Below are 17,101 nucleotides of genomic sequence, written 5' to 3' on the forward strand. Positions count from 1 at the left end.
GTGGTCGCGGCGGCATTTATGGGACGTAAGGTTTCTCTCGGTTGTTTCGGGGAGTGTATTAGTTACGGCGTCCCGAAGGAATTTCTTATTGTCGATGACTGGGGGCAGCTCACATGGGATGCGCAATTGTCGCATACGTTTTGCAACCGTCGTGTCGTTGTTTGTCTCGTCACAGAAAAAAAAAACTGTGGCTGATTCCTCTGTGATAGGAAACGGTAAAACACGAAAGTGAAATGTGCAGCGAAATCTGCAGCTGAGCATGATTTGCGGGTCGAGCGACATCCTACTTCCGGGTCGTTTCGGCAAAGGTGTACTGACGTCATTTCCATGACGGATATGACGTCAGTGAAATCTTGGTGTATCGTATCCCGGCACAAAACACTTTCATGCTAAAATATAAAACCCGAAAACGAACAACCCGAAGTATAACGAACTCTTCAGTACTAAAGGTTGCTTCCCCGCAAGAAGACCCTGTGTGCAGGGGTGCACCCTTTACAGGCCACTTGCTTCGTTGTACTGGCGTCACTTCCGTGACGGCTATGACGTAAGTGAAATCTTCGGGAACCCTGGAATGAAACGCCTGTTAAAGAAAGTATTTCTACGCCACGCTAGTGTGCTTTGCCGTATACTCTTTCAAACTTTCTGCAACTCCGCTGTCCCGACTGTTCCGGATGGTCGGGCCTCTGCGCAAGGTAGTTTCCCTTAAAACTTGCGCTTTAACCGTGGACGAGAAGGCGGGCTTACCTTTTCACCAGAGCAGTCTTCTGCATTTCGGGCAACCTGCAAAGGTAAGCGTACAATTGTTCCTGTCACCTACATCGTGAACGCTGGGGTTCAGCTTTATTGCTCTTATATACCAGCATGTACAAAACATGTGCTTCACAAGTTGATCGGCATGCATCTTCGCCCCACAATATCTTTTGTCTTTGTGGGTAGTTCTCGGTGGGAATTTGTACGGTCACGACAAATATGGCAGCTAAAATACCTCAGGGTAGGGATTCAGTGCATGGGAAAGACGGTGGTAACACACTGCAGACAATTAATGTGAGCTTGCCCGTATTCTGTGACCCTCGGTCTACTGTTTTGTCATTTTTGTTTTTGTTTTAGTTTTTACGGGTGCACGTGCAGCAATGATTTTGACAGCTAGTAGCATGAACACACACACACCAAGAGATAGGAAAACACAAAATTGTTAATGCATTACGTACACTGTTTAGCACTGTCGGCCATGGCAACGTAAAATTGTTATGAACCGGCCACAGGCTTTCCCGCGGGATTTGAATCTGGTGGTCACGGAAACGATTGCCTGAGAGTTGTCGGTAATGAATACGTTAGGACGGATTCAGACGCGGCTCGGTAAGAAGGAACAAAAAAGACCCGATAAAGGCAGAAGCGTAATTTCGAGCCCCGCACATAGCTGCTGGATGAGTGTTTTGAATGTATTGCTCAAACTGGCGCTAGAAATAATAAGCCGACGAAAAACACCGCGCGTGTTTCCTGGCTGACTAAGTTGTATAAAGCACAATAAAGATAGATGATTTTGCTGTCTGCTTACACTTTCACCTGCTTCAAGCCTTAGAGTATCAGTTACAACTAAGCAATGTTATTTTCGAGGAAGGATTTCGCAATGCTTCGCGCACAGTGTCCGTTGACTATAATACTGTGGTACTTTGATCCTTGCTGTAATTGTGATTGGGGACGTCCTGTGAGATGAACCCACGCCGTATTGTGACACACACGCGGTTGGCTGCACACTTTCGATTTGTAGGAACCACGCGAACCCACCGTGGGTTAGGTAGCTGGACAGTACTGCCTTTAGCGTGAGCTACACGCAATTTGTTTTGGAGACATAAACGACAACTTAAGGCAAGCATTTATACACCATGTCTCTGGGCCAGCCGTTTGAAAATATTTCAGATTTTGGGGGTTTAACGCGCTTGAGCTACATCTTGGCTCTGAGGCGCGCCGTAAGGGAGGGCTACGAATTACTTTTTAACACCTGGTGGTCTTTAACGTGCCCGCGAATCTCGACATACGGGCATTTTCGCTTTTCGCCTACATCGGAAAAGCAGCCACCCGCGTTACTTGGACGCCACCGCGGCGGGTGGCCGGCCTTTCGGGTGGGAGTCAAAACACTGTTGTAGCGCCGGTGAGAGTTTCTGCGACAACGTCTCTAATGTATGTGGTGTTGTATTTGTGTGTTCAAATAGCAGTGACCGCAAATCACGAGCTGGACTGTATCCCGTAATGGAGACGCATGACAAACAACAATGACGACATTGAAGCACTGACCACGCCCGCAACGTCCAAAAAGCTCGCGGTCAGCCTTAAACACATATAATTTATAGACACTTAAAAATATTTATGGTCTCTCTTGCGGATCAGACGATGCTGATGCAACCTCTCTTTTATCTGATGCCTCTTATTTGTACCGACGTCTTCCTGAACTGACCTAAGAATGAAGGCAACAGTCTCGAGTTCTGGCAACTGCAAGGGAACCGAAGGTTCAGAATCTGACATCTGACATATTTTGGACTCCCGAGTCCCGTCGACACGGAACGAAAAATCTGCCGTGACGAGTCAGTCCAGTGTGTTTGGAGGACACATACGCAAACGCCGATGAATCATTGGTGTTATTATTTGTGGTATTTCGTATAAGAGCTGCCTGAAATCATGAATTTTGTTTCTTAACGTGGATACTTTCCGACATGACAAACGTAGTTCAGCGTAGTCTTACTTATAATCGTATCCCACGTCACTTTTTTTCTAAACTTTGCTCCCATTTTGGTGTTATTCTTCAGTGTTCAATACTAATTACGCAATAAACCGCTAACTCTGTGCGGAATGGTTCATTTCACGAGGCAGGGGCTACACTGTCCTCAAAGAGGGGTAACATAGCACTTTCGTGAGGTCTGGAGGGCAGCGTCAGGAACGCTCTTTAAAGATGCCATCCGCAGGTACCTATGCACCTTAAATTTTCAAAGTGGAGCTAAACCTGCAAATACACGCGACAACGTCAGTTTAAAATTCTCCACTTGGCACATGCTAAAAGTGCACTCAAAGCACAAGAGGACCTGCGCTTGAATCAAGAAAATAATCTCGAGCGCAGTGTCATAAGCTTCATCCCGACAACGTCCACAACAAATGTGGTTTCCGATGCGAAGTGGATGAACGGTGTTAAGATGAGTGAAGAGCTTCCGGGAGCTATACATTTGTGCTGTAGACGCCGCAAGTTCGGCAGCGAAGAGCGCCGTACACAAATCGTCCCGGAATGCCTCACAAAATGGCCTCACAGGGGGAAAGTAATTGCGCGTGCAAGCGCAGTTCCTTCACACGGTGCTGGTGACTTCTTCGATGGGCGTCATGGTCGAACGGAAGAGCAGCGGCTCGTGGGCGCAGCGCGTGGCGTGGCTCTTCTTGGGCGACACCACTGTCCGGTCTCGGGCCGTGGGCGGCGGCGTCACGCAGTCGCACCGGCTTCCCGCGACCGCCGCACCGCACGCGGCGCACGTGCCAGCGTCCGGTCCCGCCAGTGTCTCGTCAGCGAGGCAGTGCAACAGCTCGGGTCTCCTCACGATGTCGGCCAGCTCGTCGTCGATGCACTCGCCGTCCAGACCGAGCCGGCCGAGACCCGGCTCGTCCAGGACGTCGACGGACGTGGCCCAGGACATGGTCCGCTGGTAGCAGAGGAGGGACCGGCGGCACGTGCACGGGGTGTTGACGAACACAACGTCGGCGTCCGCCGGACTCGGCTGCTCGAAGCAGCCCTTGTACGGGCTGTCGCTGTCGCTTGGGTGGCGTTGGTGCGCCGGCAGTGCGCACTGCCGCTCGCCGTGCGCGGCGTCGTGCGAGTTGTTGTGGTGGTGGTGGTGGTGGTGCCGGTGCATCTTGTGCTCGTGGGGACCGGCGTGGTGACAGACCAGGGACTCGCTCCTGTGCTCCGGCAGGAAGAAGAGGCTCGTGGCCCCGGCGAAGGTGCACGCGGCCGAGAAGTAGAAGCCGGCCTTGGGGTCGTCCCGGGACTTGCTGATGTAGCCTGCGTTTAGGGACATCCGTACACAAGGAATATAGGTATGTTAAAGAGACACGTTCGCAGTAGCAGCAGTTACGCGGACGGATAAAAAAGAATCACGGCGTCGGAAGTAGGTGTTTAGGATATTACCAGACAACGCGGGAAAGCAGGAAAGCGCAGTATTTGGGTCACCTTGATGTTTTCTAATAAGCAACTCACACGGACCCCAAAGGCCAGAGTAGAGAGAAACAGCGCCCCGAGATTGTCTTTTCTCCCTACCGCACCAAGATCTAATTTCTTAACGAAGTTTATTCACTGTCGAAGCTTGCCTCTTTATAAATAACTATTTGAATTAATATACGACTTTCAGTGAAATAACATACGACTATATACAAATTATAGGGTGATTGTTATCGCATCAGTAAACTGACTGCACATAAAATCTGAACTGTCCGCGCGACCTGTTTCCTTTTCATGTTGTACTTTCAACTACGGGTCTCTATTATACAAGTAAAGTAGATATCTGGGAACCGTCCAAATTTGCGAGTAGTAACTATTAAGATATTATAATTAGGTTAACAGCTGCCATGAGCAACGGAACAAAACATAACAGGAAGGTACGAATAGCCGTGCGCAACGCATGAACCTCGTGCTTCTATGCATTAAAAAAAAAAGAACTCAAAACTGAAAATACAAGAATTCTAGTTCCAGTGGGCATCCTCTAAAAAGCTTCCAATTCTTTTATTCAGTTTTATTCTCCTCTAGGGGCATTGCAGAATGACTGGTCGTTGTGGTTAGAGCAGATGTCAAGACCAAGTACCCTTGGTGCATCGCTCATGGCATAAAAATTTGCAAAAACTCTCAACTGCGACCCATTGAGCCCCTTTGAAGTTGGTTTCACTACTGCACCTACATGCACTGCTAGGAAGATAGTTTTTCTGGCGCCGAAAAGAAGTCTGGGTCGAAAAAGGAAGGCCTATAGGGCCTTTTATTAAATACGTCTATAGGACCCCATGTATACTTTTGTGTCTTCATTATTGCACGCAACGGCATTGCTGGGAATACATTTTTAGCGGCAATATAAGGGGTCTGGTATCAAAATACGGAGGCAGTAGTGCCTTTTAAAGTATAACTTTTATCTGTGGCGAAAGTGCGGCACACCAACGATTATAGACGGACAGATTGGTTTCCTGCTCGAGTTAAATAACTATTGGTAGTCGTTAACTGCCTGGGTGCGGCCTTCGTTCTGGTGCACATATAACAAAGTTGCTGTTGTTGTTGTCGATGATGATGATGGTGATGACTAATGATAGGACAGTAGTGGCCTGGTCTTCCCCCCTCCCTCCCTCCCTAATCCAAATATGTTGCAGAGGGAGCGGGAGAAAGTCCCGTGCGCACGCCAGTGATAAGCACCATGTACCCCATTAGTACATATTAGAGCCCTGTAATGACGAACATAGAGTCCAGGCCACTTCGGTTCTAATAAGCCGCGGGTTGTGATAACTTGACAGTTGTGGCCCTGGTGCATATTGTGACAGCCCCATCACGTTCTTTCTCAGCAGGCAAACGTTTGTTGTAACGAAGTGAGATGGCTGCAAATGGGTTCGGTTGTACATTGGCCACGGTTCCTTTATCCGACTCACTGTTCCTCTCTTCGGTGGGGAACACGCCCGGAAAAAGACTTCTCACAAACCAAGAGCCTCACAACGGGAAAATATCAGACAGCGAACGTGGGGCGTCGCCTTCGCCAACGATATGCAGTCAGAAAGTTTACAGCCGTAAACCGTAAAATGGCGTGTATGCATTGTTCATACGGGTAAACAGAGGTTATGGTGTTCGCTGTAGGTGTTCGCCTCTCGCGTGCATACAATGTTGCGGCCGTTATTTCGGCGGTAGTGGCCACCGATGCAAGCGCCGGTGCCTGCGGTTTTAAAACTGCTGCTATTTTGAAGGCAGTTAGGGTATACATAGATGGTATTCTCATAAAAGTTTAGCTGAAAGCCACCATGGCCGTGTGCACCGTGTCTGCGCATGCGTCCGCATCTTTAAGAAAAAAGAAAAGAAACAGGCCCCGTCGTCCGTCATCTGCGCCGTTACCACGCAGTTCTCGGCCATGGCGTCAGTCAACAGATATGAATAATCGCAGTGGCATTTCGTGGCGATGCTCTACTTGCCCTAGAGAACTCCGCATCACAACTGGAGAATAGCACCGTGGTCGCTAAAAGCGGCACGACGCACGAAATGCTTACGCTGCAGCGCAGTTGCCTGCGAGCACGGATATAGACACAGGTTCTCCCGCGCCTTGCCCACGCCAGAGTCATCCAGTAAAAAAAGCGAAACAATGCTTCCGAAAAATTGTGAGGTTCACGCGAATGCCGATGAGATACCACCCCAAGAGAAAATGGTAGCTGGTCCCAGCTGGTTTATGGTCAAATTCCCAGCTGGAACTAGCTGGTCCGGACCAGCTATACCATTTTTTCTTGGGGCTGGACCAGCTAGTTCCAGCAGGGAATATAACCATAAACCAACTGGGACCAGCTACCATTTTATCTTGGGGCGGTAGCGTAGCGGCGTAGTAGTGAGTGCGTTGTTAGCTGGAAGACTAGGGACATCTATCGGCGAGTGACCGAATTGCGCATTAAGAGCAATGGAAGTGTTTAAGCCCATTGGTTCATACTAGAGCCACTAGATCAGGTTATTTAGTGGTTCTAGTTCATACTTCATACAAAAACAGCGATCAAGACGGTTCAGCGCTATGTGTGGGCTGCCTCTTTCTTTGTGTACCGTCTTGAGCGCTGCTTTTACATTAAAAGCAATTTATTCATATCTGCAAACATACGTTCGAATTTCCTGTTGCGCGTGATGCGCCTGCCCTAAGTCAAAAGGGATCAGGACCACGAACTTACGAATGGCCAAAGTGGAAGCATTCGTAGAAAGCTGAACAATTTTTGGCCGATACCAAAACACGGCAGCTGGTAATCAGTTCCCTCGTGTCTTGCGACAGGTAGGCTGTAGGGCGCTGCGCGCAACAGCAGTTAACGTTGAGGTAATGTTTTTGAGCTCGCTGGGATTACCTCATGCGTTCGCCACCATTCCCGCGCCTTCGCGTCCCCGTTACTAGGCGACACACACACGGCTGCCGCACTCCATGGAGTGCGGCAGCCGTGTGTGTATAGGTTGTATTCACTGCAGTGAATACAACCTATACCAGCGCAAACGTTATATTTGTAACGTCACGCTTTCACTACCGCCGCGATTTTAGCGACTACCGCCAAATAGCGGTGGCTGCTAAAGTGCAAGCATTCCGGCATTAATTCAGTCTTGGCGTTATCTCAGGTGTTGGGAGTGACGTCTGTCGAATGTCGAAATAGCGGCAGCTGCAAAACTGTAGGCATACCGGCGGCGAATGCCTACATCTTTTCCGCCTTTGTTTACGAACACGAGATAGGCATGCAGATGATGACTAGGCGAGTGTACCGGTGACGGGCACTCCGACGAGCACGGGCAGGCACTGTGCCCACTGGACGAAGCCCCAGGCGCGTCCGAAGTGTCTCGCCCGCAGCCTCTCGAAGACGAGCATGCGGAGCGCGTATGCTACCCCTCCCGCGCTGGCCCCGTAGACGGCCGCGAAGAGCGCGTAGCCTGCGAAGCCGCTCAGGGCGCCCAGCGCGAGCATGGCTAGGCCGGCCCCGAGAAGGGCCAGCTGGCACAGGCAGCGGCGGCTGAGCAGGCACTGCGCCGGTTGGCGCACGATCAGCAGGCCCGCTACGCCCGTGCCGCCCGCAGACGCCAGCCCCAGGAGCGCCTGCAGCGCCCAGGCGCCCTGCACTCCCTCGGCCGTGCTCAGGGGAACCTTAGAGAGGGAGGAACAAGCGCAGTTGATCAACGTTAGTAACCACACCAAGCCGTCTCGTGCCGTCGTGCCGTCGTGCTGCTTTACCATTCCATTCGACAGGTATAGTCAAACCTCGTTTAACGAAGTAGTATCGGGGCAGTAAATTATTTCGTTATATACGATATTCGCTGTAACAGTAGAGGTAAAAACAGGCTACAAGAAATCGACAATCTGGCTCACGCAAAAATCCTGGATAATAAACGCATTATTGTAGGCTTCGAACCCGCTATGCACGAGGTAATCCTTAGCTGTCTCCTATTGGCATTTAAAAATAAATGGACCGGAACATGGCAACGTGAAATTACAACAGAGCAAAGTACGTTTGCCAAAACAGGTCTGTGTTCTAATTTAATTGAAGAAGGGTGTGATTTTCGCCCAGTGGCTATTCACAGCACTGCCGGATGAAGTTTTACAGCGTCCACGCGCGAAAGAGCCTTTTCTACTTTTGTAGTTTTACAAACTGTTATCTTCTATATTTTTTATTTTGCTTTTTCAAACCAGCTGTCGGGTTTAAAGCCTCGCACAAACAAAATATTTCTTTGTCATAGCCGATATCGCGTGCGGCTACGGCGGTTTCGTTTCGTTATAAAAAGAATAAGTGTCATTAAAATAAAGCCTGACCAACCAAAGTTCGTATTTAGTTAGCAATATCCGATAATTCGCTGTATCAGTGTTCGTTATAACGAGGTCCAACTGTACCTAATTAATTTTAAGTTCAATTTACACGTCCGTCCAGCGGGGCTGAATGTAGGTTTACAGAAGAGCTGTCGGCGAGTTAGGGTTTACTGTGTAGCGCCAATCGCGCCTCTTTCCTCTTCATTCCTGCGGTAGATACGAGCGTCTGTTTCGATGAACAGCAGGCGGCGAAGTTCATTGTGAGGCACTGAGGCACCCTCTCTCTTCAGCATAGCTTGTACGTTCCCCAGCAGCGGAGCTTTGACCATAGAAAAAAAACCGTTAACTGAGATTAATTATTTAACAACAAAAGGTGCAGGTGAAAGCCCTGGCCCAGGTAATTGTTTCTTATAAAATGACAGTTGCGCAGCGCTGTCGTATTATACCTAGCTTAAAGTGGGACAGCGTTACACGTGGTTTCCGCGCTATTCTGCATAGCTTGTACGTTCGGTCCTTTAAATTATTCGTCTCAGTTCTCGCGCTTTTGTCGGAGAAAATAGCGCAAGGCCCAGGTCTAACAGGAATGGACCTCAACCAGGGTAATTATGTAGTGTATAGTACGGACTGCTGCGAATAAGTTTCTCCCAACTTAATTGCAACATGGGCCACTATGTCCAGCTAATAATTAACAAGGAGAACCCCAGGGAACACTGAAAGTAGATGCCATTACCCCAGGTTTGCAGTGCTACCTGTTCCGGAAGGAAACGACTTCTCGGATTTCAGTTAGGCTATACTGGATAGGTACAACAATATTAGGAAGGCTATCTGGGATATAAACAGCACTCCCTCATCAGAACATGATCTGGCTCTATTCGTGAAATACTATAGGCCACAACATCATCGTGATCCAACAAACAAAGCCTTGACCCTCGGTCTCCAGCATTTTTAGCGCATAGTAGAGGGCGCTCAGAATCTCTGGGTCCGGGGAGGCCGCCTTTGGAGTTGGAACCTGACAGCGTTAAACACGCGACTTTAGTCGAGCGAGGTAGTCTTAGCTGTGCTAATATATGAGCTCTCAAGCATTAAGTGGGGTATTTTAGAACTAAGCAAGGTTAGAAGAAGAGATTTTGTGTAATGGAATGGCGGGTGCACATGTATTCTGTACTATCGAGGACATTGAGAAAAAAGGGAGCATGGCGTTCGATTGTTGATCCACAAAGGGATATCTGGGAATGAGGATGGATTATTAGCGTAAAAAAAAGTCGCAGCCGTTGTGATCAAACCAAACAAGAGATAGAAGTTAAGGATAATACAAGCTTGTGCACCAACATCTAGTTACGATGATGAGGCTGTTGGCAGTATCTACAAGAACGTCGAATTGACAATGAATAAGGGAGTAACATATATGGTACATGGTGGTGACCTCAAGTCTATACGTCTCATTAGTTCCATATGTATTTTGATTTGATTAGTTATTAATTGCCACCATTTTCAAGCTCAAAAATGGCTTCCCTCAAACTTATACGTCTCATCCTTTTGATATACATTTTGTGTAGACTATAGCTATCGATAGGCACCATTTTTCATAGCAGTAGGTCTCAGGTAGATAATAAAGGTTCCTCATAGGTTTGCCGCTCTGCGACCTTCGTCGGCAATGTCAACGCTCACGCCGTTGCTTTCCTTGGCGTTCCAAGCGTTTTTCTGCCTAGTTGCCTCTGGCTCATCGGGCGGCGCTACCAATGTAAAGAAAAGTTTCCGTTCTTCGAATTTTGAGTTTCACTTGTCTTCTGCCGTCGTTAAGGGGACACCACGTATAGTCCGGACTCAGGCTTATCTGTTTATACACCTACACAGGGTGGAATGGTTTATGAACCTTTTGTTTGTTTCGTTGTTTGTGTGGGTACGTCCAATACTTTATGTGCGTGTATAGAGTGATTATTATGTGAGGAAAAATAGCCAAAAAAATCCCTGGCCATCTCCTCTAACGTGAAACCTGGGGAGGAGCGAAGCATGCAGTGTATAAGTGTATTCTTGGCGCCTTGGCGTTTTTTCCAACGGTAATTAAACTTGGGTGGTAGAAGTATGCAGCCATGCTGTAAAAGTCTAGTGTCTTTGAATCTTCGAAGCACGGAGCTCTCTAGCGCGAGGCGTAAACGAGTGTACCGGTGTCTTAGCACCGTGACTAGCACCTTGAACACATGAGACGACGATTACTACGACAACGACGACAGCAGACGCCAAAAGCCCCAGCTCCTAAGGGGCTTCGACCCTAAAACAACGTCTCATGATGTAGCGTGAGTGCAGCAAAACTTCGAGCATTCGGAAAACGATTTTGCAACCGTGCTGTTTCAGCGGCCCGTTTGCTTCTCGAAAGGGGAACGACGCCCGCGTACGTACTAGGCAGAAGAAGGGCGTGTAGAGGCCAGCCGCGGCCAGCGCCGCGGCGACCATGACGACCCTGAGTGTGCGCGTGCGCAGAGCGGCGAAGTCGAAGAAGGGCGGCTTCTCGGTGCTCGGCCGCTTCTCCTTGATCTTGCGCCGCTGGTTCTTCAGGTGCAGTATGGCGCGCCGCTGAGGGTGGTACAGTGACGCCGAACGGTAAAAGGCGCCCAGCACGAAGTTCAGCGACACCAGGCCCGTGGCCGCCTGCAGCCCGTGACGCCAGCCAAGGGAACTGAAAGAGGCGGGACGGAGACAAAAGAAATTAAAGTCGTTCCACTCAATGTGAAAGCTTTCAGAAGTGTAGAGCAGTGATTCGCCATAATGGGTTGTAGCGCCGTTATCCGCTCACTGCTACCACCCAATGCAATTCATATTTCCCGCCTTCGCAGTGCTCGCGCGCATGAAACTGCGCCAGCGGGAGTTCTGTTCATTTTGAGCTTGCTTTTCCTCCCGCACCGATGTGCCGGCGTTGCACAACCACTTTTTATCGCTTACTACCATATAAACCAACCAAACGAGCGTTCCTAACTAAATGAACATGGGCGCTGCCGTTTAATTACGTATATTTTGCCTCAAATGTATCTTCAGTTTTCTTTGCGCTAAACACCTGGGAGTTGTATGACAAGCGCCAGCGGTTCACCAGTTTCGAACGCTTATTACTATATACAAACCGCTTGGCTTTCTAAGCCTCTGTGGAACGCCGCGACGACAGAACGCCGTGTGGCTCTACTTGGGTCCAGTGAGCGAGCTACGACGACAAGGCGAGCGCCTAAAGTGCTTTGCACTTTAAAAAATCGGGTTCATTTTTCTTTCGGGCAATTTATGAGGGAACAAAAATTTACATAAACTTCCCCCAAGTGGAGATAGGTGTCGGGCAATGCGTAAGCACACACCCATCTGCTCTACGTCAAGCCCTCTGAAGTCGGCTTCACTACAACACAAAATAGTACTGCTGATAAGAATTTTTGTTAGGGGCGATATAAGCAGTCCGATATGAAGTATAAAAGCCCTTGAGCCCAGGGCCTCCATTAAACACTGAACTCAGACCCATGTATCTACAAGCCAGTACAACCGTGATGATGATGATTATTATTGCTATTGGTTTCCCCTTTGAAGCGGTGCGATGACATGTCATCTTACCAAAAAGGACTAATACAACCATGTTTTACACTCTTGGTTTAATACTAGCGCTGCTTAGGGCAGGCACTAAAGTACCAAAGGTACCAAAGTACCTTTGGTACTTTGGCAGATACCAAAGTACCGATAAAGTCGACTTCACTTCAGAATACACATGCCTTGCTGGGAAGAAACTTTGTTCAGGGGACGTACAAGCAACCTGATATGAAAGCACGAAGCCCTTGGGGCTTTTCAAATAATAGTTCATCAAGGCCCAATGAACCCCTTTGAAGCGCTGCTATACGCCAAGATACATTAGAATAGAATAGAATAGAATAGAATAGAATAGAATAAAGTAGACGTTTATTTCATGTGGTTTGCAGGACGTGATGGGGTGAGAGAAGAAGCTGCTGTGGACAGCTTGACGAGCTCTTGCCCGCTCAAGCTGGCTTCACCGCTAAGCACAACTGCATTGCTAAGAAGACATTTTTAGGGTTCATACAAGCAATTTTAAACGAAAATATAACGGCCCTGTAACCTTTCATTAGTAGCATTTTCTCATGCACTGACAGCGTAACACATCAAGCGTTACACACCGACCGACGGGTCTCCTGTTTGAGTCCACGGAGAAATGCTTCATCATTTACTAAAACATGATGGTGGTTGAAGGGTGCACTGACACACGCACACGGTCTTGCTGCCCGCTTAGAGTAGAGATGAGGTGTGCCTCATGCGGCTGCAGGATGACCTCATCAGAAGGATGACGACTGCACACTTCAGAAAGGACACCAGCTGCCATTCCAATCTTCCCCGTAAGGGGCGCAACTGCGATGCCACTGCTCGGCGCGCCCCCTTCGCTAAGATTGGAAGCGCCATCCCCCGGCACTGTTTCCTCTGCGGGGACGGATCGTGATCCTCCTTATCATTTCGCTCCTCTAACGTGACGCGAATATTCGCGAATAACGGGTGATGATGCGCCGTGACGTGCGTACGTGCGTCTGTGCGCGGGCACCTTTGCTTGAAACTAGGCATACATAACACTCAGCGATAAAGTGAAAGAACTGATGGGTTCAAATTAAGTGCGGCTGGCTATTTCTTGTAGAACATGAAGAGAGAAATTTGCAGTTGCTAGTACAGATTGCCGCGCCTGTCTTCGGTGCGGCACCGGCGACACGACGTGTAAGGCGAGAGAGAAAGAGTGGGACGAATTCACTTCACTCCACTTCAGTTTCACTTTATTAGGCCATCAGAATAAATAACATAACATTAGTACACAGACGTGAAGAACACTGCAGGTGGGACCCCTGCAGTGTTGAATTCTCAAACGTTGAAGGCGAGTTAGTATTGCCGCGGAGTCAAGAACGACGCAAGGTTCTTAAAGCAAGGAAGTTTATTATGGTGAACTTATGCTCAGCAAATGTTACAATAAAACTACGAACGCCAAAGAATCAGTTAACGAAGTGATGTGCACAGTTGAACGTCGGCGAAACGATTGCATTTATCTCTTAGTGCTCTCCTTTACAGATACATCAAAGTAGATCGAAAACATTGCCGATCAAACAAGAACCGCCAATAACACCATTTTCCTATCAAACAAGATTCGGGCGTGACATACGGCTGAAGGAGGGGACGCGCATTCCGCTCGAAACTCAGAATAAGATAACCGGTCGCGACCATACGCTCATAAGAAAACATTACCAAACAAATCACAACGCATAGCTCGCGGCCATATCCTAATGCGTCTTGGCATTCCTTTGAATCGTGAATGAAAGTGAAATTACACAGACGTGGTTCAAAACGTGCGGTAATATCTTCAATGCTTAAAACTCGTCTCTTTCGCGAAATAAAAAAATAGGCAATTGATCCGGCTTGTGGTTTGAGATGTGCGTCGCGAAAGGTCAGAAATGTTTTAGCACTTTAGCTCAGACCTGGCACCACTCACGCGTGCACGCACGCACACAAGCGCCCACGCATGCGCGCCTTTGGACAGGCGAAAACGGAAGACTCACGCCGAAAAGAAAAATAGCGCAGTTTATAGACCTTAGGCGCTTCTACCAATTTATCACGCTGCATTGTCTTCTGGAAGCGTGGAGGGGACATTTGGATGAAATTTCAAGCTTGCTAGAAAGTAGAGTAATACATCAGGCAGATAAACACGCATAGGACTCTTCACAAATTGTCCTAAGTTGCAGCAAATGCCCCGCCCCGGTCATCACAAAACGACTTCGGCCGCTCCCAAGGGAACAAAAAATCGTTGAAACGGGCACAGTATAACCTGCAGGGGCGTTAACCAACGCAGTTGTTTCTCCACTAACAAGAATGACTGAAAACCTGACGTGCCGTGCTGAAAGATCCTAATCTCCCGAACGTGCGCGCGGGAGCCGTGTTTAGTCAAATGAAGATGCTTTTACGGAAAATAGGACACCCACGGCCGGTGCAAACCGTTAGCGCGTGCTCTACCGATCGTTGCCGCAATCAACGCAACCTTGCTAGCGACAAATATGAATGCACAAAAAAGTAGGACCAACAGTTACGTGCCCGCAATCACGTCAAATTGTTTTTTTTTTTTTTTTTACGACCGCACAAGTACCATCAACGGCTTTCTATACCTTGTTCCTTTTCACGCCAGCTGCCGAGTACGCGGCAGCCCGACAGGATTCAACTAACGCCTCCTAGGCAATAAAGCCTCCACATCACCTCTTATCCTCTTTTTTATCGCAAACTGATGGGAGTGTGTCACGCCACTGTATCACAGTTTCTTGAAACATCGGCGATTAAGAAGAACTACAAGTGTATCGTTCTTCCAACTACATCAGTGCAGCACGGGGTCTCTCTTTTATCTGGAAGGCGTTTGATTCAACACGGACGAACAGATAAAGGTTTTCCCCCTCCGAGGCACACGCCGCCAGCGAAGAAAACGGTAATTTTTGCAGCGAGCTGAGGGCGACGATTCCATTAGCGGGTTCGCGACGCTCCTGCAGCAGGCGACGCCCATGCCGCGGACGTGTCGCCGAAATGAATCTGGTGCGGAACGCCGCTTGCGGAATTGAGCCGGTTTTCACTTACGCCACGCGGGCCCGCTGACCGCATTACCGAGGCGCTACGGAACAGCGTTCGTCGTCATGCACTGGAGACTAAACGGGGGACAGTCAACGTGCGTGGTGCGTGGGGATATACACGGCGGGACAATGGGATAGTAAACGCGGGTGGTTGGCTGGGGTGCATCGCCACGGTTTGCTTCCTCGATCGCGTGTAGCGATATGCCTAGTTACACGCTCGGCAGTCGCTGCGGTGTAACTGGCAGCCTCGAGCCATTGTCCGTGCACAACAGACAGCACCATTCACGCGTGCAAAAGACTGTTAGTGTCTTGTTATAGTTCCTAGAAAAGTAGCTATTCTGCCGTTCGAGCTAGCTTCCAATCCAACGCATGTGGGGGTGCGTGCCGGGCAGGAAGGAAAACCGTCGCGGGCGAACAGCATACCGGTCGACCACAGTGCCCTCCTATTCGCACTCACCACGTTTTACTATTATGAAATTTTATGAAGCTATGAAACTAAGTTATGAAACTAAGTTGTTCTCGTTGTTGTTGTTGTTGCTGTTGCTGTTGCTGTTCGCGCTGAGCTCGCTGAGCTCGCGAGCACGTCCAGACCGGGCGTGATTATTATTATTTTCTCACCTACTTTTCCCTACTTTTTCTTGCATGAATAACCTTTTTTTTTTGGAATTTAAAAGTTGAGAGAACTTTAGTCTGCTCTCACACCGTTGCAGTCTTTGCTCGTCTGCTCGTAGTAACGGCGTTCACAGTACTGGTTACACTTTTAAGGATCTACAAAAACGCATTCAGGGGAGAAAAGGTAAAAAAGGAAATACATAATTACCGCGGAAAATTTAAAGAAACAATTTTGTTCTAAATAGCAGCGCTGAAGGCGACCGGTGTCCTTTTCGCCCGATCGCAAAAAAAAGAAGAAAGAAAAAGGAACCGGCTGAGAAACTCGAACTGCAGACCATGCTAAATGTATAGAGATCATATCCTTATTCAGCAGCATACGTCCCAATGAGCTGGCCTTGTCAAGTGGCTCTATAAGGCAGTTAATGCAAATTTCGCTTTGTCGCACCACTGGTCCGACGCTGCTCGATGCGGCAATCTGACGCAGCATCTTCAGCTTGCATTTTACTAGCGAAAAACAGACGCGGACGAAGAAGAACACAGGGCGCTCGCTAGACCACAATTGAACTAGCCCAATTTTCTGCCTTAAGTGTAACATCTTCAGCCTGACGATGCTTATTGAAGAAATTAAGTCCACTAACAAATTATTAGCCTCTCCTTCCCTTCGTCTTTTGAATTCGGTCCTCAGCATCGAATTTCCATCTCATTCCTCCGGTGAGTCCTCTGTCCACACCTGTACTTCTCATACCATCCCCGAGTTTGCATTCTGTGGCTCGGTTGTCTGCATGTTGTCGCAGAGATAGATGGAACTGGCGTTATATATCGCGACTCGCGGACGTTCGGGTTTAATTTTTTAGCTCGAGAGCGTTGCTTGGCTCAGTAAGCGGTTTTTCGTGGGCGTTAGCCGTCCGCAGCTGCCGGTGTTATCAGACGTGTTAACTAGCGTCTGCGGAGAGATGCCATTAATCACCACCTACGGGAAACAGCGACGGCGGCAATCAGAAGCGAGCGCGAACCCGAAGCAAAAGTCTGCTGTAGCGACAACTGGAGTGTGAAAAGGAGGAGGCTTGCCGGTACGCTCCCCGTCAATGATAATAGAGAGTTTTAGCACTCCGTATGCTCCGTGTTGTACGTAGTTACCGTATTGACCGGGACCCGTCTGGTCACTCGTGCATTCGTCGCGGTAAGGGGGGGGGGGGGGGGGGATCGCGGGCCAGCCCTCGCCATGTTCGCGCATTCGCTACGGTGGGTGTGCCCTCCTCGCCCTTCCGCTCGCGCAGACGCAGTCGGGTCCCGGTTAGCACGGTAACTACGTAAACGACGGAACAGACGGACTGCTAAAGCTCGCTATTA

At 48.9% G+C, this 17,101-nt stretch overlaps 1 protein-coding gene across 1 annotated transcript in view; it reads right to left on the reverse strand.

Moving 5' to 3' along the window:
• Positions 1-832: 832 nt before the first annotated feature.
• Positions 833-17,101, reverse strand: part of LOC144153076 (monocarboxylate transporter 11-like) — a 128,213-nt gene continuing 111,944 nt past the window's right edge. Inside the window, exons 3-5 of the mRNA XM_077684721.1 lie at positions 10,920-11,196; positions 7,490-7,865; positions 833-4,036 (exon numbers count right to left, since the gene is read on the reverse strand). Of these exons, the coding sequence (XP_077540847.1) occupies positions 3,330-4,036; positions 7,490-7,865; positions 10,920-11,196 (1,360 nt within the window). The 3' untranslated portion in view covers positions 833-3,329. The remainder of the gene's footprint in view (positions 4,037-7,489; positions 7,866-10,919; positions 11,197-17,101) is intronic.

The sequence above is a fragment of the Haemaphysalis longicornis genome, unplaced genomic scaffold (assembly GCF_048455015.1).
Source record: "Haemaphysalis longicornis isolate Haplotype H1 unplaced genomic scaffold, Haemaphysalis longicornis Haplotype H1 scaffold_9, whole genome shotgun sequence".
NCBI lineage: Eukaryota > Metazoa > Arthropoda > Arachnida > Ixodida > Ixodidae > Haemaphysalis > Haemaphysalis longicornis.